The sequence below is a fragment of the Amblyomma mixtum genome, chromosome 4 (genome assembly GCF_055824585.1).
Source record: "Amblyomma mixtum isolate Tamu chromosome 4, ASM5582458v1, whole genome shotgun sequence".
NCBI lineage: Eukaryota > Metazoa > Arthropoda > Arachnida > Ixodida > Ixodidae > Amblyomma > Amblyomma mixtum.
The window spans coordinates 31410371-31438300 of record NC_143015.1 but is presented as its reverse complement, the minus strand read 5'-3'; the positions used below and the strand labels follow the sequence as shown (position 1 = coordinate 31438300).

Below are 27930 nucleotides of genomic sequence, written 5' to 3'. Positions count from 1 at the left end.
TTGAGGCCAACCACCCAGGGTCCGCAGATGTGAGACGTCGCCTAGCGCGCCGCTCAGCCGGCACAACGGCGTTATTCGGCAGGCATAAATGACGACGGAAACCATCGGCGGTTATGTCATAAAAGGGCTCCAGTTGATCATATTTACGTTTTCCATTGTTCAAAGCAATGACCCAAGCTAGTGCTGCTGCTGACGCTGCCATAATGGCCGCGAGCTGAATTCGGGGTTTTCACCATTCACACGTTTGGTCTGATTTCTCCTGTCGATCAAAACTACAGGCGCACCAAATAACCTATGCACATGCATGCTACAGTTGAACCACGCCCATTGTGATTGCAGGCTACTACAAATCCGGGTAGAGAGACGTCAAAAACCTCAGCCGTCGAAATAAAGCAGGCACAACGGACATCATCGCTGCTAAAGCTGAGCATCAATGTCGGAAACACATAAGACGTTGACTGTAGTTGGTTCGTCATCTGGGACTACATGTCATGAAAAAAATATAACCTGTATTCTAACCAAGTAGCACAGACCAAAAATGATTGGAATGTCACCGTAGCTACTTGCAAAGCGTTAGAGACCTCTGACGACGATTCTAAAGCGGTTCTGTTGAACATGCGCCTTTCTCCAAGGGCACAACAACAGAAATTCTCTAACAGCTTCGTATAAAAGCTAGCTCTTATTTCGCACGGGCGTGCTTTAATCGAAAGAAGCGATATAGTCGACGTAGGAATGCATCAAGTGTACACTGTTCGCCTTCGAGAGTGGCTAGACAAATAATGCCCAAAAGAGAAATCACGCCGTTGAAAGGCCCGAAAATGGGATGACAAATTGTTTCAGGCGAATGTCTAAATAGATAGCGGATAATTCGCAATATCAGGATTTGCACTATTGTGCTGATAACATCAAGCGGCGCTGGCGCTTTGCATTGCGCAGTCTGGGGTGTTTGAAATATGGACGCGACACGCGTAGGGTGCGCTTGTGTCGACATACATACTGTGTGCGGATGGTGTGTGGAAACAATTGCACACCTCACGCGCAACTGTCATGTTATCGATCCCGATGTCGATGCAGGCACAGTCACTCCTCCTCACGCCTTAAGGTTTCGATTCGAGATATCAATGGTTATGTAAGTAAGGCTGCGGTGGAAGTCAGCAAAAAGCGATTAGAAGATTTGTGGCTGAAAAGCAGTGAGGTGACATAAGGTTCGAAGTGTCGGAAACCGTATTGAAAGAACTTCGCAAATTTTAATGACAATTTTCAATTTAGTTAAACGAAAATTAAGAAAGAAAGCCGAGCATGGTGGCACTGCCACCACCCCGTTTCAAAGGGGGCGCTCCTATCTTACATCCATCCAACCACGGCTTTATCTTGACATTTCATTGCCTTCTGCTCCCGTACGCTCCGCGCTGTCTTCGTTCCGTGACTGCCGCCGCGCTAAATCGGGGAAAACTTGGTCGAGCGCCGACATCGCGGCATGCTTAATCGCAGCCCAAGTCCAGACCTCTCCCCCGAACTCTGTCCTGGCATTCCACCCTGTGTACTTCATGGATTAGACTCTACCGCCGTAGCTGCGACTTCTGAGAGGCCTGTGCAACCCACAAAAACATCTATTTTTAAAAGTCGAACAGTTGTAGTCCTGAATAATGCAGAACAATCTGCGCCACTCTTAGCGTGTCTACGGTTTTAGCATCTTGGGCACAAGACTTCTTTCCCTTTGCAATATTTGATTGCGAAACAGCATGGCAGAAGTATGGAAGCCTACTCAGAAACAATTTACATCGATATGTGAGTGAGGTGCAATTTGAATACAAATATCCGATTTTATTTTCATCTACACGCTGCTCTCATGCCGCTCAGTTAAAAAAGCCTTACGAAATCTAAGTACGTAAAACTACATCTCTTCTTTATTTCAGCAGTGCGGACATAGCACTGTCTATTCCTCAGGTATATCATTTTAGACCATACCAACCATCATATCTGCTACAGCGCAGAACCTACGCATTTTCAGCTCGGGCTGAGTTTTCTGCTCTTTAACGAGAGACAATTGGGAATGTGGTCGCGACGCATGAAATCCCTTGGCCTCTCTCGGAGACACAGTATTCGCTAACGAGGGGGCCCACGGTTCGTAATTAGCGCCGTGTCACCGCCATCTATAACCCTGGATTTCGAAAGAGTGCAGTCTATCGCGCTGCAATGGTCGGTCGGATAAGTAGACAGAAACGAAGGTGAACCGAACTTCCGACCCATTAGCGAAGGCTTAGGCTCCGTTATGCCGTCCGAGGACACCTTGTGCACCTAAAACGTTGCAGCAAACGAACTCTTCGGTGAGCAGTCAGCAACATTCATCGATCGAGGCCTCGTTTTCCGAAAATAATGACCCCGCTCTCATCCAATCGGAAACAAGTGGGTACCGACCAGTGAACAGAAATCGCGATTTTTCAACGCACCTACTTTAGCAATTGCAGTTGTGCCGTGCGTGCCAGGAAAGCGATTTCAGTCAGAACAAAACGGACACACAGCACGCTTCCATTTTAATATATTCATCAGATAGTTGCGCGTGTACAGAGAACAGGCTTTGTATGATTGGCGGCTTTTGTTGACTTGTGGTTTAGGCTGCTGGAGATAAGTTTTCTCTCAAAATCTATTTTGAACAGCATCGTTTTAAGACGGGCCCTTATCCGAGGTTCAATTCGCGGAAAGTTGCCCACGTTAAAAATATTTGCCTCAAAGTTTCAACCTGGTAGCGTTAAAGGCCCCGTTGTCCAGAAAATCCGGTCTTGGTGTTGTGAGCAAAAATCACGAACGTTGTCTGGTAGGTGCAGCCCAGAGAGAAACCTAGGTAGTTGTTGGTCCACCTAGGTCGCCTGACCTTGCGGCGTCACTACATCCTGCCCACAGGGTAGTTAGCAAGTTCCCCACGTGGCAGGTGAATGATTGATTGGTCGCTCGGGAAGAGCAACCTGGGACACTCAAGGCTCACCGCTAGAAGCACCTGCCATCGCAGAGAAGTTGCGCTTCGCTGAGCCGCTGCACCACCAAGAATATAAAGTAGAGCACGACCTTCTGTATATAAGGGAAATAACCCGTTAGTCTAAAGCGTCATACCAGTAAGGCTGAGTTTAAGTTTCCCTTCTTTTGTTTAGTTTAGTTTTCGCAGGTTAGGTAAGCAAATTTAAGTTTTTCATGATGTTCTATGAACTTCGTCGGACAGCTTTCAGAACCCAATTCACAGAATTTTCGAATTTCCCAGCTCGCTATTCTAAAGTCTACAAGTGGGCTTCGGTGTTCATGCCATTTATTTTCTGCGGTTCCTGTCAGCACTTGAGGGCATGTCCGAAGCACGCACAGTACTAAACCTATCTGAAAGCCCACAACTCTGCTAGTGACATCACCATATGTTCTAAGGTCATTATTTAAATAAAGGTTCATGTCTGCTCAGTCGTATAATATTTCAATTAGGTGTCTATTAGTCATCATGATGTAAGCTACCTGGCAATAACTACGCGTATGATGTATCTCGAGAACAATGCATGAGTTTCAGTAAATTGGAATTAAATATAACGAAATTGGCTGAGGCGTTCTAGAGACCCTCATAAGGGCCTCGCGTGTAAACATAGATGCCTGCGATGAAGTGAGTTTTTTAAGTGTGGGACAAAAAAAAAAAACGAGCCAATCTTTAGCACAACAGATGCCGCAAATAACACAAACGTTTTAATCAATGTGTGCTATCACTCTGGAAAGGAATGGGAACACAGCAGAGCCTAGGCGCAGCGCTGTTCGCCCTTCTTTTAAGCATGCTTTTACTTCCGTGGCAGTAAAATGATGCTAGAGTCGTCCATGACGCATTCTAGGATGTTTGTAAAGCATTTTTCTTATCACCCAGGCAAAACCGCCATCAAAAAAATTCAAACGGCCGAGTGCGTCGGAGCCGTGCTGTTCGCGTTTCTATACACCGTGATAGTATGTATGTCTTAATGATACTAAATCTCTCGACAGAAAGGGCATATTGTTGATTATAGTAAACAAACGAAGTGGTGGTCTATTTGCGTTTCAACAGTGCAAAAAAAAAAACGAGTTCAGGTAAATGGCAGTATTTTCTTTCTATTAATAACGTGATGGCGTTCGTTCTGTGCCAGATTCCTTTCTGCCTGGGTGAGAGTCAGGAAATAATTCCACTTGCTTTCATCATTCATACGCTCACTGCCGTATATTTCCGTTTGCACAGAAGGTGTCTCAGCCACTTGAGACCGAAATACGAAAAGCCGCGACGCCTACAGAAGTTTGGTAAATATTTCTTGGGGAACGTTTTTTTTTTTGCTTCTTTTCTATAGCGGCCATTTGGGGGGGAAAAAGTAATACCAAGTCAAACAAAAAACACGACTGGCCACTCTGGGTATAAGGTCCATTCTTCTCAGAGTACCCTGCGAATGACCTTATGGCCACGGCTCGCTGTCAAAACAATGTCAGGGCGCAATCGCGAACACATAACTAATGGAACGTCCACGATCGGTGGGCACTTTCCAAGAGGAAGAAAGAAAAATGTACTTCTCTAACTGACGGGAAAGAGCGACGTTTGTATGCTTTCTTTGGAATGGCGACAGTGCGAGAGGTCTCCCAAGAAGCGGAAGCAAAATAAATCAAGGTTTTCTTCCCACACCGCGAAAGCTACGTTGTGATACAAAGAAAAAGAGTTTCTGCGCTGGCAGGGATCGACAGATGAGAGCGGGAAGGAAGCGGCCGCTCGCTGAGGACCAGACCTGCTCATTGAAGCGTCCCCAAAGGTGAAGCACGTGGACTTTTGTGACTGAAAATGGATAAAGGAAAGAAACATCATAACCACCCGGAACTGAGGGCGAAATTGCAGAAGATAAGGGGGCCTTAATGGACATAATTTCTACTCCAATATTGGAGTCAACCGCAAAGCCCTTTTTTTCCCTTCTTTTTACTTTCTCCCTTGTACGAGGTGATGCGGGAAGAGAGAAAACAATGACGCAAGTAACAAAAACATTCGCTCAATGTATGTGCTTGTAATCATACTATTTACGGCATATTAATGACGGAAAATGCCGTACTGGTAAGAAACCTCCGTACGAAAATACATTCGGGCTGCTGCATCATTCACGGTACGAACTATGTTGATGTCAGCGGAATCCTCCCTAATGGACGATAGCTCGCGTATTTGAGCAGCAACCTATACTCATTATTCAAGCATAAGTGTTCCAAATATTTTTACTCAAGGGACGCATGTTTGAAAACACATCGATGGCCGAATGCTTTGCTTCAGATATTTACAACGCCGAGACTAAACATCATGCAGAGTTGCTTTCATAAACAGGCAAGCATTATCTCGTTGTCCACTTTTACACCACCTACCGTTCATATGGCGAAGAATAATTTGTGGAGTATATATATGTACACACACATGACTGGAGTGAACTGTCATTGAAACCAAAGAAGAGGGAATGTTTCTATTTATTTTAAATTGTGCTCCTGCCACCAGGCGGAACAGCGCAAGCTACACAGGGACAGGAAAGTAGACGAACACACACAGCGCTGTGGGTGTCTCCTCCACTTTCTGGTCCCTGTGCAGCTTGCGCTGTTCCGCCTTGTGATGAACCAGCTAGCGCGATGTGTTATTTTGTGCTCCTGATCAATGGGAGATAAGAGCGTAAATGTTTTATTGCTGAAAGAGAAATGAGTCGAAAGCTGGAGAAAAAACAACCACATGTCGCACGTGGAATTCGAACCCATGACCTCGGAATATTGCGTTCAGTGCTCTACCAACTAAGCTACGCCCAATCTCGCTGCCTGTCTAGGCTCTGCACCCCATGATTTTTTTTCTGCAAAGCTGGCCTTATTATTTTTAGACTTTTGAAGGTTAATCGGTTAATTATTTTTAACAGCCATCATGCCTGAAAAAGCTTCACCCTCCCCATACTAACACACTTCCTGCATCGAAATATCCTCTCACTCAACTGGCCCTCCTCCTCGGAGTGAAGACCCTATTTAAACCCCGCCATTTATTTAGGCTTTGTATAAACGAAGATAACTCCTCTTGTCGGAGGAGGGCAAAAAGTTGGGCAAGTTGGTAAACATTCATGATGAGTTCCAAAGCGCGACAGGACGGAGACGAAAGGAAAAGAACACACAGGACAGGCGCTTACTAGCAACAAAAAACGTTTATTGCAACGCTGGGAATAAATAGGGGGCCACAGAAAACACAAAGAACCATAAAATAACAAGACAGAAAAAGATTTAGCCGTTACTATCTAAAAACGCAAGTTCCTTGTCCGACAGCAAAATTAAAGGCTCACTGACACAGCTCTTTGTCTTAGCGATATGATAGGCTTCAATGATTTCCCTAGTCCTCTGGTCGTGATGCAAAAGTATCACTGTCGTTAGGTCCAATTAGGCTTGGCAGGACTTATCTTGTTACCTGTGCTTACGCAAATGACTTGCCAGGTGCGTACCTGTGCCACTTCCTAAAGCCCGGCGATGTTCTGCGAGGCGCGTGTTAATGCATCGACCAGTTTGGCCGATATACACAGCCCCACATGAGACGGGAATCATGTAAACCACGTTCCTTTTGCATGCGACATGGGGTTTCTGTGCCTGATTGCACATTTTTTGCACGCACCAGCGTTTCGCTTCGAGGCCTTCTCTTCTACCGCACGACAAATCCTGCTCAGCTTATTTGGTGCCGAAAATACAACATCGACACCGTAACCAGCAGCAACCTTTTCCAGTCCATGAGCAGTGCGATGAATATACGGCAGAACGGCCAATTTCTTTCGCTGCCTGTCCTTGGCTGGGTCGGTGGGGCTTTTTATGTGAATGGCCATCTTTTCGCATGACCGGGATATCACATGTTGAGGGTAGCCAGCGGACATAAGGCCTGAAATCTGCGCATCCAGGCTGTCTTTCAACTTATGATGGCAGGTCTTGAACCGAGCCACTCTAATGGTGGACTGAGCAATCCCATTTTTTTACCAATTTTAGGTGGCCCGAGCAAAAGTGCAGCAGAGGTTTAGCGGATCTTGGGTTGTACTGCCAGCACACATGGTCTTCCTTAAAATGGAGGCGCAGGTCTAAAAACTGTAGCACACCATCCTCAGGAACCTCATAGGTAAAATTGAGCCCGAATGACCTTTCCTTGAAAATCTTTAGGATGTTACAAGCAGGCGGTTGAACGCATTTTTATCCGTAATGAAGACGTAATCGTCAACACACCTAAACACCTTTAACGACATTCCACTGATGTCCGGTTCGATAGCTTGATCGATCCTGGACAAAAAGATGCCGCTTAGGACGGAGGCCACACACGAGCCGATGCATGCTCCAGACTTTTCCTTTTTTTTTCCTTTCGTCTCCGTCTTGTCGCGCTTTGGAACACATCATGAATCCTCTTGTCGGAACGGCGGCAAGCACATTGATGCCTTCCCCTCCCTTGTTTACGTGGTGATTATCGAGAACCATTTGCCCGACTCTCTCAACGTTGACAGTGTTCGCTAGCGCCACCCTCCTTTATAGCAGTATATATTCAAACATATGTTTTCTGCACACGCGTACTTACAGAACAGAAATTAATGGTAGCTAAGATCGCATGTTCACACAATATGCCTTTTAACACAGCCCTACCGCTGTAGCTTTTCTTCGCTCGTCCACTACCGCAGTAAACTTTACGGTTCTTCCCATTCTAAAGAAAACCAACGAGGTGGTCTAATGGCCCCCGGATGAGTTTTTTATATAGAAAGGGGTTTATATAACCCTTTAGTTGTATAAATCCCTGGTCTCTATACAAAAGAAATCATGAAGGTCTCTATAGATCGCCAAGGACCATCTACCCCACCCTCTCTCTACCATGGACTCCAGTCAACGGAAGATGACGGAACAAGGTAAGCCTCTCCCCCTTCTTTCATTGGCACATGTAGCGTTGATAGGTGATAGTCAATACAAGCACATCCACAATCACTTTCCTCCCGGAGAACATGCACCATACATTAGGTTTCAGAGCGGCGCCAAAACCAATTACATGGTTGGACAACTCTATATCAGATGTAGAATTTTTGCCTCCAGATTACTCGGTTATCAGAAACGACAGGCAGTTTGCTAGAGGAGGCGGCGTAGCTCTGTTGATTAGAAAAGGCATTGAAATTTTTGTATTGCCTGAACTTCCGAATACTGAATCTGTTTGGTGTCGGATAAACATTTCTGGTTTCGTGACAGTTGTGGGTGCTGTATACCGTCCGCCCAGTCCGGAAAACATTTTCTCGCACATTACAGAATACATAGCGGAACACAGGCTCCACAAGTATAAAATGATCATTACCGGTGATTTCAATGCTCCTTGTATCGATTGGACGTTGTTAATTTCAACAGGTCGTGACAAGGCTGTTTGTGAATCCCTAATTAATATGGCTATATCATTTGATTTAACACAAGTCGTTGAATGTCCAACTCGAGTAAACGCTGTCCTTGACCTTCTTTTTGTTAATGAACAGTTGCTACAGTACGGATTTCAGTGTGATGTAGTCGACGGACTGTCAGATCACAAGTGTGTTTTCATGCAATTTAATGTGGTTTGTGAGCCCCATAAGCCGAATTTCAATATTGTTAAAGGTTTTACCCGTGCTAACGACCATGCTATTACTGAACTGCTAGCGTTGTCTTTCGGAGATTTCGTGACAGGCAGTGAAACGTGTGGTGTTGATGCTTTGTTAGAGCAGTTCTATAATTTAGTACATAGCTGTGTGCTTCATTTCGTCCCCACAAAATGTGTGAAACATAACCCGAAGCATCCGCGGTACACAAGAGACATAATTCATCTCATAAGACGCATCAAGCGCTTGCGCAAGCGCAGCCGGTCAAGAAACGAAAGCCGCGATTCACTACTGCTTTCACTCAAGTCGGAGCTAAAGAAAAAAATGACACAAGCTAAACACTTTTATTTCAACACAACACTGTCAACATTCATGAAAGAGAACCCATCGAAATTCTGGAAAACAATATTACCCTCTTCTCATGACTCTGTATCCTTTATTATCAACGAGCAGCCTTGCTCTGATCCCGTAACCATTTCTGAAGCCTTCAATGACTACTTTCACTCTATCTTTCATCTTGATGATGGTACCAATCCTCCTTTCATACATAGCTCGGAACACCAGTTACCCAACCTAGTAGTAAGTTACGCTGGGGTTCACAATCTGTTAGTAAAAATTGACACAACTAAAAGTGCGGGACCAGACGCCATACCTAACATGTTTTTAAAGAGGTACTCGGAATGGAGTGCTCGTTACCTTACAGTGATTTTCAACAAATCACTGGACACATCCTTCGTTCCCCAGGCTTGGAAAATTGCCAATGTCATCCCGGTGTTTAAATCTGGCGATAAACAACAAATTAGTAATTACCGACCGATCTCCCCTAATTTCCACTTGTTGTAAGCTTCTTGAGCACAAGAACCTTGTTCAGTTCTTAGCTTGTCATAATCTACTGTCACACTGTCAGCCCGGTTTTCAACCTGGTTTTTCCACTGTCACTCAGCTCATTGAATTTACTCACGACATCGCTTCCGCTTTAAATAACCGTGATCAAATCGACGCAATATTTATAGATTACTTGAAAGCATTTGACATGGTCTGCCATAATATGCTTCTTCGGAAACTACGCACCATGTTTAGCGGCAATAAGTTACTGGACTGGATAATCGACTACTTATACTTAAGATCCCAGTTTGTCACTTTTAACCATGCAGTCATCGTCAGTCTCTGTAACTTCAGGTGTGCCCGAAGGATCGGTGCTTGAGCCTCTACTCTTTATAATTTTTATTAATGATGTAGCTAATGTTACTAATGACACCGCAGTGAAGTTGCGCCTATATGCTGATGACTGTGTGCTTTACCGCAACGTTGCTAACGCCGATGATCAACAGGAACTAAACAAAGTGTTTTCATTGTCCTGTGAATAGAGTAATGCATGGCAAATGAAAATTAAATTCACTAAAACAGTTGCAATGACCTTTGGTAACAAAAAGAATCCGCTGCATTTCCCTTACAGTAATAACGGTAACTGCTTGACCCATGTCAGCGAGTTCAGATACCTGGGCGTTATATTTTCGCATAAATGGAATGCTCACATAAATAACATATCTGGCAAAGCACTTCGCAAAATTGGCTATCTAAAACGAACCTTTAAAAATGCCACGAAGGAATGTAAATTAACTGCTTACAAATCACTAGTTCGACCCATCCTGGAGTACGCCTCAATAGTCTGGTCCCCTCATTACGCGCGCGACATTGACCGCTTAGAATCAGTTCAAAAGAAAGCAATACGATTCATCTTCGGCCGCTACGATTGTAAGTTTGCACCTTATTCCCATATGCACAGGTTATCTTTTCAAAATTTAGAACATAGGCGCACACGTGAACGCATCATTATGCTGCACGAGATCGTTCACACGTCATCTGGCATTCAGGCACCCTTCACATTTGTGTCCTCAAGCGCACGTGCAACCCGACGGAACCACCCATTAAACATTGTTCCCTTCAAACCACATATAGATTGTTTTAAATTTTCTTTTTTTCATCTAACTGTTGAAATTTGGAATGGATTGGACGGCTCAATTCGTTTATTGCCAATTGAAGAGTTTGTTGTTCAGTTGCCTGAGAATTTGACCTGTTAATCTGTTTTTAATACTTCTGTATTATCTATCTCCATGCTACCCATGTTATGTTTTTACTAATGTATTTACCCACTCCTGCTGTCTCTCCTCAGAGACAGCAGTATTTGTAAATAATAAAAAAAAAATAAGGAAACTGATAGCCGCAGCACCACAGAACATCACGCACTTCGTCATTCACTGCGGGACTAATGACCTGAAACACAGTAGTGCGGAACAGACCATTGAGGCCATGAATACACTGGTACACGAGGTCCATGCCAAGAGACCAAACATGAAACTGCACCTGACAACCGTGCTTCCTAGGGTAGTCAACTCGCACCACAGACACATGCCACAATCCCGCCACCTCGCAGCTCACGCAGAGGACTCGTTTAAGCTCAACAAATTTTTGCTGGACATGGAACATTACAAAAAGACGTTGAAATCATCCACCACGGTCAGATCCATCGTGACCCTGAGGCACTCCTGGCCAGAGATGGACTTCACCCTAATTTTTTTTGGCGTCCAAGTAATGGCAGACCACATAAAGTACTGGCTGAGAAACACATTTAAGCGGACGCTACAGCCCACTCATGCTCCCTCTCCCACTCTGGCCAACACTCAACAACAGACAACCCACAAAAGCGACAACACCCAGGAACGAACACAGCCTCCCCCCGCTACGACCCAGTACACCTCCACACAGTTCACTCCAGAGACTCGCGACGCTGGCACACAGACGGTAACCGTGGATCCCACACCAGCGGAACAGCACGTAGGAATCCCACCGAAAGTGCCCACTAAACAACAAAGCCACCACTTCACACAGACACCTACGCTATTAGTGACGCACACTAGCACCCAGATTGTCACCGACGCGGACCTCTACACCGATACCACCCCCAAACAGAAGTCCCCTAAACACACAACACCCGTCAAGAGGTTCACTCGGCACAAGCGCAGATGACTTACATCTGGCAGCACCAATCGCCCCGAACCCAAAAGACGAATTTTCCTGGTCGCCAGAAAACTAGCCACTAAACAAACTAGAAAAGAAAAAACAGCGCTAAATTCTACACAAACCACACAGAAAGACGGACAGGACGGGCGCTGACTCCAACTAAGTTTATTGAAAGCCACATGTAGCATATATATAGCCCGAAGAAGGTGAACGCATGCGCATTTCCCACATGGCAACAACACCCACACACACAAGGACGATAACTTTTCTAACCTGTCCGTCTTTCTGTGTGGTTTGTGTAGAATTTAGCGCTGTTTTTTCTTTTCTGAACACAATGTCACACCAACTAGCCCAGCAAAAGGTACTGTTAAACAAACTAACTACCGATTCTCCCTACACACTTATAAATCCTACGCGGAGCACTGGACAATACCCAAAGGACTTCGAGTTAATGTTAGGTGCTCCCTCGGTGCGCTCAGGCCTGAACTACTCGCTCGATGGGAAAAGGTTTCAAATGACGCATCCCTTTCATTCATAGCTATTTTAAAAGAACATTGTCAAGAGCAGTTAAATTCCCTCGATGATCAACTTAGTAAGATAGAACTAAATTCGGAGGAAAGCCAGGCACTAGCAGATTTTGTAGCCAGAAAGGAACGCAAGCTGCACGATAAACAACAGGGTAAACAAATTAGAGATAAATTTCCGCTAGATACGAATACATCTGGACAGTTTAACAACCGCCCGCCAATTTTGATACAGACAAAAGATACGCCTTTTCCGCCGCATGACACTGAAAGCAACATTGTTGATATTTCCAAATCCCTTAGTGATAGCGATAAACGGATTCTGAAGCATGGCCTTACATTTTTTCCAACTAACAATAATTTTAACGAGTATGAACTTCACAGAGATCTCACAGAATTTGCGCGAAGATTGCGGATTAAGGAATTCTTTGCCGAGAAAACGAGCACCCCGATTACTAACCTAGCTCTTTCTTGTAACACGCGGTCAACACGTGCTCACCCTACTGAAGTAACCAGCCTTAATCCCATCCCTCTCAAAGCCGAAAGCACGTGGACGCCGGAAGCGCAGCAGAGTACCGAATTAGACTTGTACATTAAATCTGTCTGGAAATAAATTATAGACCAAACAAAGCAAGGTCGAAAACGCAGAAACGTTACCCCAACGGAACAGGCTACTCTTAACCACTTAGCTTCTAGAACCGATATAGTCATTAAACCTGCAGACAAAGGAGGTAGCATAGTTATCCTGCCCGCCGAAAAATACAAAAAAGAAGCTTTTAGGCAACTCAACAACCCTTGTCATTATAGGAAATTAGATTCAGATCCCACTTCAGAGTTCTGCAAATTGATACTGAACAAACTGGCAAACTTATTATCAAGGGAACTAATCACGCAGTCCGACTACCACTTCTTAAATCCGCTAAACAAACAGGCAGGACGCTTTTACCTACTTCCCAAAATCCATAAGGATTCCGCAGAAGACTTGTTTACCGCAGATATCCCCGGAAGACCTATCGTTTCAAACAATAACACGCCCACAGAGAACTTATCAATTTTCCTGAACAACTATCTTGCAGATATTCCCACCTGTATCCCTTCCTTTGTCGAGGATACACCGCACTTTCTCAGCATAATAGAGTCTCTGAATGGCGCTTCCATTATCCCAGCAGATACCATACTTGTCACACTTGACGTCGCCGCTTTGTACACAAATATTCCCTTAAATTAAGGTATCGACGCACTCTCCAAAATTCTAACTCAAAGTCCTCACCCGCACGAAACTGAAGTGTACCTCACGCTACTTGAATTGGTACTAACACTCAACTACTTTGAATTCGATTCTTCTTACTACCTTCAAGTATTTGGAACAAGCATGGGCTTTCCCTTCGCACCCACCTACGTAAACATTTTTATGGGGCTACTAGAATCTAAACTTCTAAATTCATTTCTAAAAAAACCACTTATATACCTGCGTTACATAGACGACATTTTCATGATATGGGAGCATGGGGCTGAGACCCTGAAGGCATTCGTCACACATTTCAATTCATGCCACTCCAGCATTAAATTCACCTTCAACTCGTCGAAAACGCAAGTCAATTTCCTTGACGCCACTATCCATTTAGAAAATAGCAAGCTCAAAACCACCCTTTACAGGCAGCCTAGTGACCGACAACAATACTTAGATTTCACTAGCCATCATCCAAGACACTGCAAACAAGGTATATTCGTAGGACGGGCAACGAGACTAAGAAGAATATGTAGCGACGACGACGACTACCTGAAACACCTCCACTCGCTAAACAACACACTAATCACCAGAAATAATGCACAGACAACCCTTAATAATGCGTTCCAGCGAGCAGCCACTTTGAAACGAGATGTAGTTCTTAAAAAACGAACAAAAGCTAACAGTCAACGACCTCCTGCACTTATAACGAAATACTCAAACGCGCTTCCAAACATAAACAATATCCTGCGGAAATACCACCCCATTTTAACTGGTAACGACCGTCTCAAGAAAATATTTCCCGACGCACCAAGGCTAACACACAGACGCAACACAAACCTGAAGGACATCCTGGTGCATGCTAGGCTCGGTAAGAAACCACCACCGACAGTAACTTCATGCTCTCGACCTAGATGCAAGACATGCAAACATTTACAAAAGGTTACTACGGTTAAAAGTACGGCAAGCGATTTCAGTTTCGATATAAAGACCAGTTTTGACTGCGCATCGTACAATATTATCTACATGCTCCAGTGCTCCTTCTGCCAGAAACAATATATCGGAGAAACCGGGCAATCAATGAGTGCCAGATTAAACGGGCACCGGGCTGACACAACACGGAATGAACAGAAGGCAGCGTCGACGCATTTTAATCAACGCCATCACAAATTCGACGAACTCAAATTGTTCATTCTTCAGTCAGGCTTCAAATCGACTAGGGACAGAAAATACAGAGAAGCATTCCTAATCCGCAAATTTAAAACACTGCAACCAACAGGGATTAACATGTCCAGAGGAAACCTGGAATCTCTCAGGTACATTCCAGGGTTAGCATAATTTTAAATTAACAAATGTCTTGCACGTGGTCAGACCATTTCCTAGAACCTCGCATAAGTATATTATCGCTCTTTGAACCCTTCCCACGTCATATCTTCCACCACATTTCCGGCCTTCTCATCCTCTCCCTTTGTTCACTTTTTTTTTTCTTTCTCCGAACCCCTACTATCAGTTCTCGGAAACCATGACATTCCTGTTACCCCCACCGCCCCCACCTTTTGGCTTTCTCTGAACTCGAGCCATCCCCCCCCCCCCCCGCCTTGTCCTTACTTGTAAATGCCCCCCCCCCCCCCCCTTTCTTTCTCCTTCCAGTGCCAGCCTATTTTGTTTGCCTTGTTCTCATTTCCCTGTGCCACGCTGACTAATCCTCTTATCTAAGTTTTTCAGGTCCACCCAGCGCCAACCCCCGTCGCAGCCCCTTCAAAGCCTTTGTTCATTAGACACCCCTGGGATATAAGTTTTTCCACTATTGCAGCTTAACGAATCAAGATTCATCTCCCTCCCCTTCCTGACACGCATCCCCTCTCACACCACTTTCCTTCCCCACCCCCGGGGCCTTCCTCCTCGGAGCGAAGGCCCTATTTAATCCCTGCCAATGATGAACGCTTTCCCCAGACGAAGACAAGTTCCCTTGTCGAAACGTTGTCTCAAGCAACGTGAGGTTTTCCCCTCCCTTGTTCATTTTGTGATCGCCAAGGACCATCTACCCCACCCTCTCTCTACCATGGACTATAGAAAACATGTTATGTTATACTGTTATGCTTCAACATGAAGGTATTGCGGTTCTCAAATGACCGACCATTTGATTTCCATACACACTAGTAATTTCTTCTTGAGAGCTGCGCTCTTTATACGCGTGGTCGTATTAGCATGAAATGAAATGGCAAAAAAATCTATCAGTTCTTCGAAACAGAAGTACAAGTCTGCCTCCATCGCGACCGCCGTCAACATAGCGCTAAACAACTTTGATCGCTTCTAGGGTTTATATAAGAATTACAAGTAAACAGCCAACGCGAAAATTGTAAATCAAGTTAAGAGTTGGCGCTTTTTTTTAACTTTCATTTTAGTTCGGGAACCTGTTGAAGGTTAGAAGTAATACGCGCAATCTTTGAGTACTTCGTCTGATATAAACCGAGTTTATTCAGGCACCTATTCATCAAATAGAATTCAGTGATTATTTTTGCACTGATAAACATTAAATATTCTACGAATTTTCTGCAGCACCCAAAAAAAATTGCATATTTGTTTGTTTCTTGGTCGTATACGGCACGAATCAAGTTACCAATTAGGTAAGTTTATTTTTTCTCTTTTTTTACAGATATTTGTTCTCGTATCTCACGGGAGCATGCAGTAGCTTGCGCTACTGTGCTAGACCTGTGCGCCTTTGCACGTACCGTACAAAAATTTCTTTTTATCTCGCGGTGACTGTTTCTAACTAAGAGTGCTCGAAGAGGTCGTGATAAGAGTGAGCAACGTTTTGGATCCGCGATACGAAGAGGATGCTGACCTATGTTTCTGCGGCATGCTTCGAACAGGTATTCCTGGAACGTAGTCTATTAGGAATTAGGTACTATTAGAAATAGCATATTGGGATACAAATATCAAAAATTCATTGAAAACCACTTTATATAATTGACTTTAAATATCAGCGAGATTCTCTGGGGCGGCTGCTTCTTTTAGAACTGGCGAAAGATAAATTCTGGAGTGAGCTTTTCGGCCATGACATATTTAACCCGGTCAATTTTTTAAGGAAGTTATATTTGAAGGTGTGCTTGTATTGCTTTGGCTAAATTCTCGAATGTTCAGTACAAAACTGATAGTGTTCAATCATGAGGTAATGAAGGCACGAGATGTTTTGAAATCTCCAAGATAAGTTGCAAAGAAGAATGCCTGAACAAAAAAAATAAACCCATGAAATCGCAATTTTGAACCAAGTTGAATTAAATAAGCTTGACATATTCAGAACGTTCCTTTGCTTATTTTCCATATTGAAATTATTGGGGTCCAAAGCAGACAACTTAAGCTCAAGCTATAGCTATACTGCGCACACATGAAACGCTCTGGCTTTCTGCGATACAAAAGACGGTGAAGTAGAGTTTGATGAGATGCGGAAACAGCGTTTATTATGAGTTCTTAAATTCCCTCGCAAGTTATGTGAACTAGTAAAAACTCAAGGCTCAACATTTCACCATAGACTCAGCACACCTCTAGAAGAAACTGGAAGAATGTAGAAGGAAAACTGGTATTTTGAAGCGCTTCAGCCCCCCAGTGTAAATTTCAAGGCAATGACCAAAGCATCAGACACTATGTTGTCAAAGAGTTTCGAATGCACGCAAAAAAGAAAGAATTTTTATTTGAAAATGAGCGTTAGCAATGTGGCCGCTTAACCTGAAGCTGTTCTGTTGGGGTCATGTTTTTTTTTCAACTGCCTAATCTGATTCAGCCTAAGTTTGTAGATCCGCCACTTCCACCGATCATGAGAATAATACTTAGATGTCTGCATAATAAAGCAGCACATTTGTTCAGATGATACTCGTTTATCTTACAGCGTAAACCTAGAGCCGGCCAAGGATGTCGTTCCACGTGTATTGTAGCTCACTTTTGTTTCTCGGGTGTATTGCATCCGTTTCCCTAGGCGAACATTAGTGAAGTCTCAACTCCAAGAAAATCACGGTCTGGGTGAAACTAACATTTTGAGCACAGACAAGTTTTCAGTACTATTTTTCATACTACCATTCGTTCCTACTTCCTGCAGCCGGGATGATTAGGTAACATTACTTCGCCTTGGTGCCGTACCACCTTGGTTTGGAATGAATCAGTTTGAGAGCTTGTTATTTTGCCAACGCTTCAAAATATGGCACGACCGCAAAGTCTCCCGTTTTGTCCGATAGAGGAATTAATTCCTCTCTTGTGCCAACTTTATTTGTAATAATAACAAAAAAAATTCTAAAGCACCAGAAACATCACACTTAAGCCAGTTCCAGGGCCAATTTATGAGGTGTTCAGTCCTCTGTAATGTTTGCGACACAGTGATGACGTCCCACGCATCACACTCGAAGCGCCTATATGCGCCTTGAACAGTTGAAATTGCGCATGCCAGCGATACACGCCATTTTATCTTATAAATGACGAGCTATAATTATTACATGGCGCTTTGATGAGGCCGCACCGGGTTACAGGGCATCGGCAATGTACAGGTCATCAGAGATCCAGCGTTGCCGTTGCGAAGAGGGTTCATTAAAAAGGGTTAACTCCAAAACTGATTGCCCCCAAAGAAAAATATAGCTGCATAACCTGCAGAATATAGTATAAACGAAGGAAACATAAGGAAATAAGTTTATTGTTAAAATGTACGTGCATTATTATCTACAAATGGTTGGATTGATTAAAATCTACTTTTCAATAGTGCTCCATTCCAAGCAAAAACAGAATCCCAAAACCGTTTCCAGAATAACTTCAGGCGAACGTTCTCACTACGCTTAAAATTTCCCATTTCTCCTTTCGGAGGTTTACAAATTATTCCTAACTGACTAAATTTTATTTTCCTCTGCCTGAAATGGCAGCTTACTTACAGGCTCCATGTGTTTTCCACCCCAAAATTCAACCTAAGTATCCACGCTGGCACCAGGTACCTGCCCTGGCACTTAATTCGCTAGGGAAACCGGATGATCAAACGCTGAGAACCAATTTAGAGCAACTTTTTTAGTTCTTATTTATTTCGCAATCGCAGAGGCCTGCATACTCAGCAAAATTTTGAAATTCGCCTCGTTAATGCTTCTAGTCCAGATAGCTTTCTTTGTAGGTTGCTCTGTTCCCACCATTGCCGAAAATGTCCTAGAGCGAAATCTTGAGCTAATTGGCAATTCACCTTTCAAATGGCTTGAAGATGCGAGAAAGGCAAGGAAACGAAAGACGCACACCATCACGTTGTAGCGTCTTTCTAATGTCTTCTTGCTAATGCGCTGTTTTTCTTTATAAACCTACAAAAGCAGAAAGAATTCGTTCTCGTGCTCTGAATTGCAAAGCCTTTCTGAATATAAGCGCTCGAAGTTTCCTCATCATGACTTCACTCACTGAATTAACAGGACACGCGGCTCAGCTTAGCGAATTCTATGCTACATGACCACATCTGTACGCAGCCACCATGTAGACGGTGCTCTCCCATAACGTTATCAAAAATGTCTTATTCTTCTACACAGTAACTTACGGTGCTACGTGCGCTATTAGAGGGCCAATTAGGGGTAGTCGGTTTATTAGGACGAGAGAAAGCAGAGCAAAGAGCGCGGATGAATGAAGAAAGACAAATACACCCGCTGACTACAACCAACTGAAAACGGTTTTATTTGCGATGATGAAAGCTTCCTAGTTTTCCTTGCGGGCTTTTCCTTGATGCCTTCTTACGACGTAGGTCTGGTGAAGCTTTCGCCTTCCATTTTTTTTTTCATTTCTTGCAGTCTATCGGACGACTGCTGCCTGTGCCAGTGCTCATTGAAATTTGCGTGCTCACGCAGCCAGTCATTAGGGCATGTCCTTGTGTGACGCACGTGCGTGCGAGCACAATTTCGCGGTATATCATATGCGGCACCTCTCTGCAATTGGATATAGTGGGTGTCACGTTTTATAAGGCATGACGGTCTGTTGCTTCTTCATGGTTCACTTTATTGCACACACCGGCCAGCTTGCTTGGTGCGGAAAATAAACCCGAATGCCAGGGCTGTTTCCAGCGAAGCTTTCATCATCCACAAGAAGGCAGAGTCTTGCGGTAGCACGGCTTCGATCGCACTCTTGGAGAGGAAATGCTATATCTGCAATCGTAGTTCCTGTTTCTGAGATATTTTTTCCCGAAATTTCTGCTTTTTGTGACCTAGTGCAATGCGTTGTCTCTATTCTATGCGCTGCTTCTCAGAGTATTTATTGCGCACACAAATAATACCATTTTTAATCGGCATTATTCAACACCTCTGTTGGTATTTCTTGTGTCGTTCGTGTTCTTTGCCTCGCTTTAGTTCATGGTTCCTCCGTTACTTCACATCTCCAATGGCTATTTGTAATTTATCCCTGCTTTTGGTCTATCTATTTCAACTGAGCGCATAAACAGCGGCAATCTGAAAAAATTGAGAAAGTATTATTCTCCGACCTAAGGTAATATCAAACCACCTTCAGAGCTCCTCATATAACAAAAGCTTTTCAATCGCTCGTAGCGTGCGTTTCTGCAAAGCAAAATTCCTTACCAACCGCATTCGGCTAAGTTTGCGCTGGATGGGCAGCGCACTTCACTGCACTGTCTTGAAGCAAAGAGCATTGTTCTTTCTCGCAATATTTGCGGAGCTTCTTTGGCTTTTCTTTTGCATAATTGTTTTTTTTTCCTATATCTGTTGAGTTGGGGAATATCTCTTGCGTCTGGAGTGTCAGAGTGTCTGGGCACATGCTCACGGCTGGCTTCGCGGTAGTTAATGGCTGTGCTTTTGTTACCGATAAAGGAAACGCAAAGAACTGTTCTGATCTCGTCTTTTGTGTCCGTATTCTTTGGTTACGTTCTTTTCCGGTTTGAAACGTTTGAGCAGTCAAGTTTTCAGCTGTTCGCCTTGAAATTCAGTATATAGCAAGAAAAGACGCGAAACTGCTTCAAGCAATGTAATGCAAAGCCTCTGGTGGGACTATTCATTTCTCTTCTGACTGAACATGGATTCCGCTTCTTGAATTTTTATCTTCCAATTTTCAATGAACTTCTCTCCCGTTGATTCCGGCGTGCCACAAGGCTCCGTTCTTGCTTCTTGCTCTCTCTAATTTACATATATTACTTACTCACCAAAATTCAATCTCGCGCTGGCCTTTTCGCAGACGACTGTATAATTTATAGCGAAATAACCAATCTTAATGGCGAAAAGATTCTGCATACAGACCTTAACGCAGTAACTGCATGGTGTCAGGATTGGCTAATGACTCTTAACTCTAACAAGTGTAACTTAATGCATGCATCTCGAACAAACTCTAATGTTTCTTCTTATATTCTTCAGGATTCCCCGCTTGAACATGTAACATCTTACAAATACTTACGAGTCTTATTTTCATCGAAATTATCATGGGCACAGCACATCAACTATATAACTAGCAACGCTAACCGATCTCTAGGCTATCTGAAACGTAATTTCGCGAACATTTCTTCATCTCTTAAATTACAATTTTATAAAAACACTTATAAGTCCAAAGCTTGACTATGCTGCTTCTGTATGGGATCCCGGCCTTGATCATCTGGTAACAACCATCGAAGCTCTTCAGAGTCGGTCTGCTCGCTACATTCTCAGTAATTATCATCGTACTGCCAGCACAACTAACATGAAAAATACGTTACACCTACCTCCACTCTCCTTGAGACGTCAGACACAGCGACATTGTTTGCTCCATAAAATATACTACCACGACACACTTCACGATCTTTTACTCCACTGGCCCTCTTATGCGTCACATCGCGTGGACCATCGTCATAAAATTGGATCTTTCACATGCCACACAAATACCTTTCATAATTCATTTCTCCCGCGCTGAATAACAGAGTGGAACCACCTTCCCAAAGATCTTGTGTCTATTACTGATGTTACATTGTTCAAAAATGCCTTAAAAGCTCATTTTGGTGTTTCTGATTAATCGTTACGCACTGTTTCATTTATTTTTTACCCTCGTATTACTACTTGCATTGTGTTCTACAGCTATATTTTGGTGTTCCTTACTTGTATCAAATTCTTGGATCTTTATTGTTACCTTCTGGTGTTCCTTAGCATTTTGAACTCTTTTTGATACCCCTATATATATATATACATATATGCCTGTGCTTTTATCTTAATTATGTTGTGTATTCCACTCCCCTCTGTAACGCCCGACCCGGGCCCTGAGGGTGTTCGAAATAAATAAATAAATTTTTTTTCCTCGACGGGATATATTCGAAGCTTCTTTTGAATAGAGACTGCCTTTTGTGTGGAATGCCGGGCAATTTATCTCAGTGCGCACCCATTTTAGAGTGAGCGCCGAGGGCAGCCATCTCCTCATAATGTCATAATGGCTTCTCAAGTGCGAGCGAATAACTATCTCATCATTAGATTATGCTTAAACACTCTTTTTCTCAATACAGCAGCATTAACTATTCTCAACATATATTATGGCGCCTGAGATAAGAAAAAATAGGTCAACCTCATGCAACACGATAAAGAAGAAAACCCTGAATTGAGCTTAAATTTCAAGGTTACCCGTTTTCCTTTCCAAGTGGAATTCAAGTTTTTGAGTTGTGTAAAGGTGAAAACATGTAAAGTATACAGGCAAAGCTCCCAAACTCAAACCCCTGTACCGCGACCTATGATAGGCATTAAACACAACAAAATTATAATAGAAGAATAAGTTAATTGCCAATAACACATTCGGTAACTTCCGCCGTCAGCACGACTGCAGGACGAAACTCTGTTTAAATTTTCAAACGCCGCACTATAAGGCAGTGTTTCCGAGAATAAAATTCCTGATGGCAGTTCATTTAAATATGCTTTCTAAAATAAGCGAGAAACAAAATGTATCCTTATTTAAATTGACTAATCACGTTTTTTACAATGTTATTTTTTTTGCAGGAATAGCGTTTACAACATAGAGGGCAGCAATGTCACCTGAAATAACTCTTATTATCTACGCAGTCGAATTTCTTCATCTTGCTTTCTGAAGACAACCATCTAGCTGCCTGCGATGTCCTCTGAAATTATAAAGAAAGAATTAGGTTGAGAAGCACTATGCTTGAATAATGTTTGCTTTTATTGTACGAGCTGTATAATATTCAGCACTTCAGGAGCCATGATAGGCTGAAAAGCACTTCTTGTGAAATTAATTTTGCAGCATAGCTATGACACGCATGTCCCACGACGCCGCACACGTAGCTCATTACCTCGGTCACGTGACCATCCTTTCCACGTACATGTGCGGGAATGAATGAAGGAATCACGGTATTCGATTCTAATTGCAACCACATCTCTATTTAAAGATGGAGCATAGCTCTGCATAAATAGAGAATATTTTTCCGCATGAAAGCGCACTAGTGGCCACTGCCGATATGCTCGTACTACCGCTGCAAGTTTCGAAAAGGCAACCCATTCAAAAATTCAGAAGCCACTAACTTCCTCTTGCTCTGTTTATTTTTGCCCTGAACACGAGCTCGCGATACTAGGACTTCCTCAGGATGGCCCCGGCACCTGGAACATGTCCTTGGACCCTGGATTGATGCGACTTCGGCTGCGCGAGGAACAAAAGCATTCTTAGTTTTTCTAAGGGACACAGGTTTAGTGGGCATACATTGATAGTCATCGAAGGGACACAGGTTTAGTGGACATACTTTAATAATCAGGTGTGTTTATGGGTGCGTGAGTGTTGAGTATGTTTGATGTCACCTTTTTTTTCTCTCTCTCTTTTTCGCCCTCTTCTTTCACACTCATCTGGAGTAGCATTCCATGCTCATAACCAGGCAGACCTGTTCATTATTCACTAAAGTCTCTCTCCTTCTTCGCCATCTTCAGGTTGGGGCTCGAGCAAGAGGAAGGAGGGGGAGGTGACGGTACGAGGAGTGCATGAGCCCAGCCTGCGCCCAACCTGCCTCTCGCTCTCTGCAATGTTTTCCGTCATCGGCTGAGGTGCGTTGTTGTGAAGGTGCCCCAAAGGCTTCAGAACACCTTTCAACCATCACATGTGGCCGGGGTTGAGAGCCCGAACACATGCGGCGGGCCCAACGTAAGTAGCATGCGCTTGCGACACCTCCTACGAACGGAATGCCCGATAAGGTCCCCAAAACTCCGGCCACACATTTGATAGACAGAATGCAAAATCGTGTTCGTCAAAGTTCCACAGGAGAAACACTCTCATAAAACTCATTGACATAGAAGGACAAACAGGCATCAGTTATTCACTTTTTTTTCCACAATACTACCAACCAGTAACCGGTAGATTTGTTTTTGTTTCTTAATTTTAACATTTTTTTTTCTCGAAAGGGCTCGACAAACAGTGGGTTGTGACAATGCCCTAAATAGGTCCATTTTACAGCAACACTTCGAAGTGCTTAACTAAGACGATAACAAATAGTATAATTACGTCGTCGTCCACAATCGTCAAACAGCATGTAAAAACAAAAATATTGTAAGAAAAATGTATGCTGAAAGCAAATTGAAAATGCGTTTCTTGTGTTCAAATTTTAAACATTGCGAAGTAAAATGTTAATGTCTGGAATGCTGTTCAAAGTGTGGGAAAGGATATTGATCAATGGAAAATACTTTCAAGTGCATTTATAAGCTGCAAAACGTTTCGTATTGTGATAAAAGACTCTCATAAGTAAAAAAAAACGCATTCACCCGGGCTTCAAAAACCCATTTTAACGACTCCCTCGCTAGGCTTTTAGATCGGCGTTCACTTGCATACGATACCTCTTAAACAGCAAATAAAACAGAGCATTTCATGAGACTAAAAGGATATTTCTTTATACTTTATCACAGTTTAGGGGCCGTGCTATTGCAGGAAAGGTGGTAATTCATATTTACTTCTACAGCGTCAAGCACACAAGATGAGAGAATGTTTCAATAATTTCAGAATAATTTCAGTTTTGACTTGCACAGCTTTTTCTTCTTTTTCTGACCTTAAAATGAAAATAGCCTGATATGTACTACCTCGCTTAATGACAGTCACCTTATCGATTTAAGGCTTTCAAGTTAAAGGGCCAGGACCTTGCACCGCACATCTCAAATGCGGGAGGAGCATGGTGGTTCTTAAATCTGAAGATAACCAGGCGATCGCTTTCGGTGCAAAAGAAAATACGTTGGCTTCAGGGACTGCGGCCATAACATGTCAGCTAAAAAAAAGCTTTGACAAACTGCTCTCTGTTGAAGATAGTGATGAGTATTTTGATATTCTTCTAAATCTAATGTCAAGTATCAGTCCTACCTTTTCCTTTTATTAGTTTTTAATATCTGTTACACTGAAAAAATTTAGACGTGCTTGTCCTACGTCGTTCTTGAACTGTGTGTGTATGTTTTTCGGCGCTACTGTTTTTTCATTTTCGAGTACAATGAACCATTTAGCCCAATTAGAAGTTTTTCTAAACTATACGGCAAACCAACCGCCACTCGTAGGCGCACTTTTCATAACACTTGTGCTTCCGATCACTGCCCCTTTGACGTCTGAAGTGAATTTTATCAGGAAATCAAGTTTTTGTTTTTCCAGAGTAATGTAGCGAACCTGCAACACATGTGACTACTATGTGAATGTCATCATCATCGCCCGCCTAACTTCGTCTAGTGCAGGACAAACGCTTCTCCTACAACCTCATATCAACCCTGTCCCATCCAACCTACAGGGAATTTATCCCCACAAAGTTCTTAATTTCATCCTCCCATTTGACCCTCTGAAGCCCCCAACTGCACTAGTGATCCAGAAATTCGCTCGGTAACCATGAGAAAACATCGATGATCTTGCTTTCTCATTGTACTCTGGCCATGCCATCTGTATTTTTTTATTTTTGATATTTCGACTGCAATATCATTAACTCGCGCTTATTTCACCAGCAATCAGTTCGTTTCGTGTCTCTAAACGCTAAACCTGCAGTTTTCCTGAGCACTTCGCGCTGACCTGTCTGTACCGTTAAGGTACAGCTCTGAGAGTGTTTGCCAATAACACAAAACCCTATTCTCCTTTACTAGCTTTTCATTCTCGTGGCCCAGACCTGCGGACTGTGGCTGTTCAGATAAATTTGATTACTACTTACATTAATGATCTACTCATTGTAGCAGTCTGCTATTGTAACACATACGCCACCAGTATTCACCACTACCCCTGGCTCCCTTCCATGTGTATCCGACAGGTCGCGTGAAATGTTCGTCGGCATTCTTTGCTTCTTCTATGGTCTAGCAAATGACTAGCAGAAGTTAGTAGTCAGACAGCTGATCACTTATGCGGGAGTGAGTCAGTTATGCGCATTCCAGTGCACCAAGTATGTAGGAAGCGAGTACCACGTAGCCCAACTCAAATGATGACTTGTGCACATTTAAGACAACTGAGGACGTTTGTCAAGGGAGATCGGTGGGAAGTACATATCTGTGAAAAACGTAGCGATTATGCAAAGAAGTCCTGGAATCGTGGCGTCCGCACTGAAGTATTGCTCATAGCTGTTCATATGGAGGCATTGTGTTAAATGAGTATACTTTGCTTTAAATTCTAATATAGCCTAAAATAAAGGCTACGTTTTTGGACTGCTGCATTTCAAACAATACGAGAAGGAATTACAGCGCTGTTATGGCGGTATTGTGTACAAAACAGTAAAAGAAGAATCCCGCACTATGCTTTTAAGCATAGTCTATGGAGATGTCCAAGTGGTTTCATGAACGGCAGCGCCCTCTGTAAGCCGCGAGAAAGCCCACACAAAGGTTTAAGGGGCGCATGTCAACGTAAATATCGTATGTGGCTAAGGGCACAACGGGCAGTAAGATCTCTGAAATACATTCCTAAGCTCAAGTTCCGTTTCATGGCTTGATACGACATCTCTGATCTCCACAAACTAGAAAACATTTGCAAAGATTTTATGACGAACACAATCCTTGCGGTTAAAGCTTTCCTCTTGCACACCGCTGCTCTCTTGAAATACCTGACAGGTGCTGTATGCATAAAGAGGTAGTAAATTAATCAGCAATTAGTTGTGTGCCCATTACCACAAAAATAGACGCATCTGATAGCCTGATTCGCGCGCTGTAAGCAGAAGATCCACAGAAAGAAGATATAAACCATGTAAACGGCGATGGCATTCACACTTAACTAGGTCATCGTACGGCTATCGGTGCAGAAAGATGATGTTGGCGAAGACATGGAAAAACGGGCCTGTCGGTAGAGTATATGGTATTTTGTAGCAGGCAACTCAAGAAGCTATAGAGGAACAGGCACAGAATGTTCAGAATAAGGCAAGCTGAAAGAGATACGGCGCAAAACTCGCTAATGATAATGGAATGAAGCTATAGAAAAATGTATAATAAAATCACTGATATAGAAACAATATCGGGTAGTATGCTGGAGCGCTGCACACTTTGAAAACATGGATTATTGAGAGCGCTATTCAAACACCATCTTATCAGGGCAAGTATAGCTATTCAACGATATAATCCTTCAGCGCTTGGTTTTCACGCACATTTTAGATAATGGGGGAGTTAGAAGAAAAACACCCAGAACAAAAAGGCAATGGGACAAGCGCTCACTAGAAAATAAGTTATTCAGGAAGACACTGTGCTTTTCTGCTCCTCCGGTAGGCAAAAAAGCACGCGTGCGATTTGAAACAGGGGCAACTTAGCATCGTATGTGCTTAGCGTAATCCCGCAATGTTTCACACTTGCTGCGGCGCAGTACGGCAAAGGCTTCGATGGTAGACTAATCACCCTTCTGCAATATATGGATGGATTCCATAGTCTTGTATCATACCATTCGTTTTTCTTCCTGGTCCTTTGCTGACCACAGAGAGCCAGTACCACATCACCTTTCCAAGTCATTTCATCTATATGCCACAAGAATTCTCAATGCGCATTTTCCGTTTTCCACGAATACAATGTCACACGCATGCACACAGTTTCTAGATTGTGATACAAAAGTCAAATGTATAATCTATGAAATGTGCTACCAATAATTTTTTTTCTTAGAAATCTGACTTAGTGAACAGCCTTGGCATAAGGCCCCTCAAGAGCAAACTGTGCTCAGTGTTCTAATCCGAAGCAGAATTTTTGTTAGGTGATCCGTCAGTAGAGAATACAGCTTTATTCGCTGATATAGTGAAAGAAGAGGCTTCCACCTTTCCAAAGTTTCCCAACATAAGAAGGTTGAGCCCTTTATGAGCACCCATGCCTTCTCACTTCACATTCGTTGAATACATATCCAAAGGGTCGAAATGCCTGTAGACGACTTCCGTAACTCTTTTGATAAACTTCCAACTGCTTAACACCCGGTCTCGGCCTTGTTATAAGCATGGAATAGCCGAGAGATATTGATGACGCTGAATAATACCAGATTTTACCCGCGGATATTTCTGACAAGTCTAGCACTAACATCAAAAGTGCAGCCTAGCTTGCAGCCTAATCTCTCTTCTTAGCGAGCCATGTGTTTACAGAAAGCGGCTCGTAGTTTCTTGCTGCATATGTGCGTACGTACCTAATATGGTGGTTCTTCAACCAAC

The 27930-nt window shown here is 43.3% G+C and overlaps 1 protein-coding gene across 1 annotated transcript in view; it reads right to left on the bottom strand.

The window, feature by feature from the left end:
• Nucleotides 1-27930, bottom strand: part of LOC149346071 (uncharacterized) — a 45938-nt gene that overhangs the window by 9951 nt on the left and 8057 nt on the right. The window contains exon 2 of the mRNA XM_089541245.1: nucleotides 26311-26374. Within this exon, the coding sequence (XP_089397371.1) occupies nucleotides 26311-26374 (64 nt within the window). The remainder of the gene's footprint in view (nucleotides 1-26310; nucleotides 26375-27930) is intronic.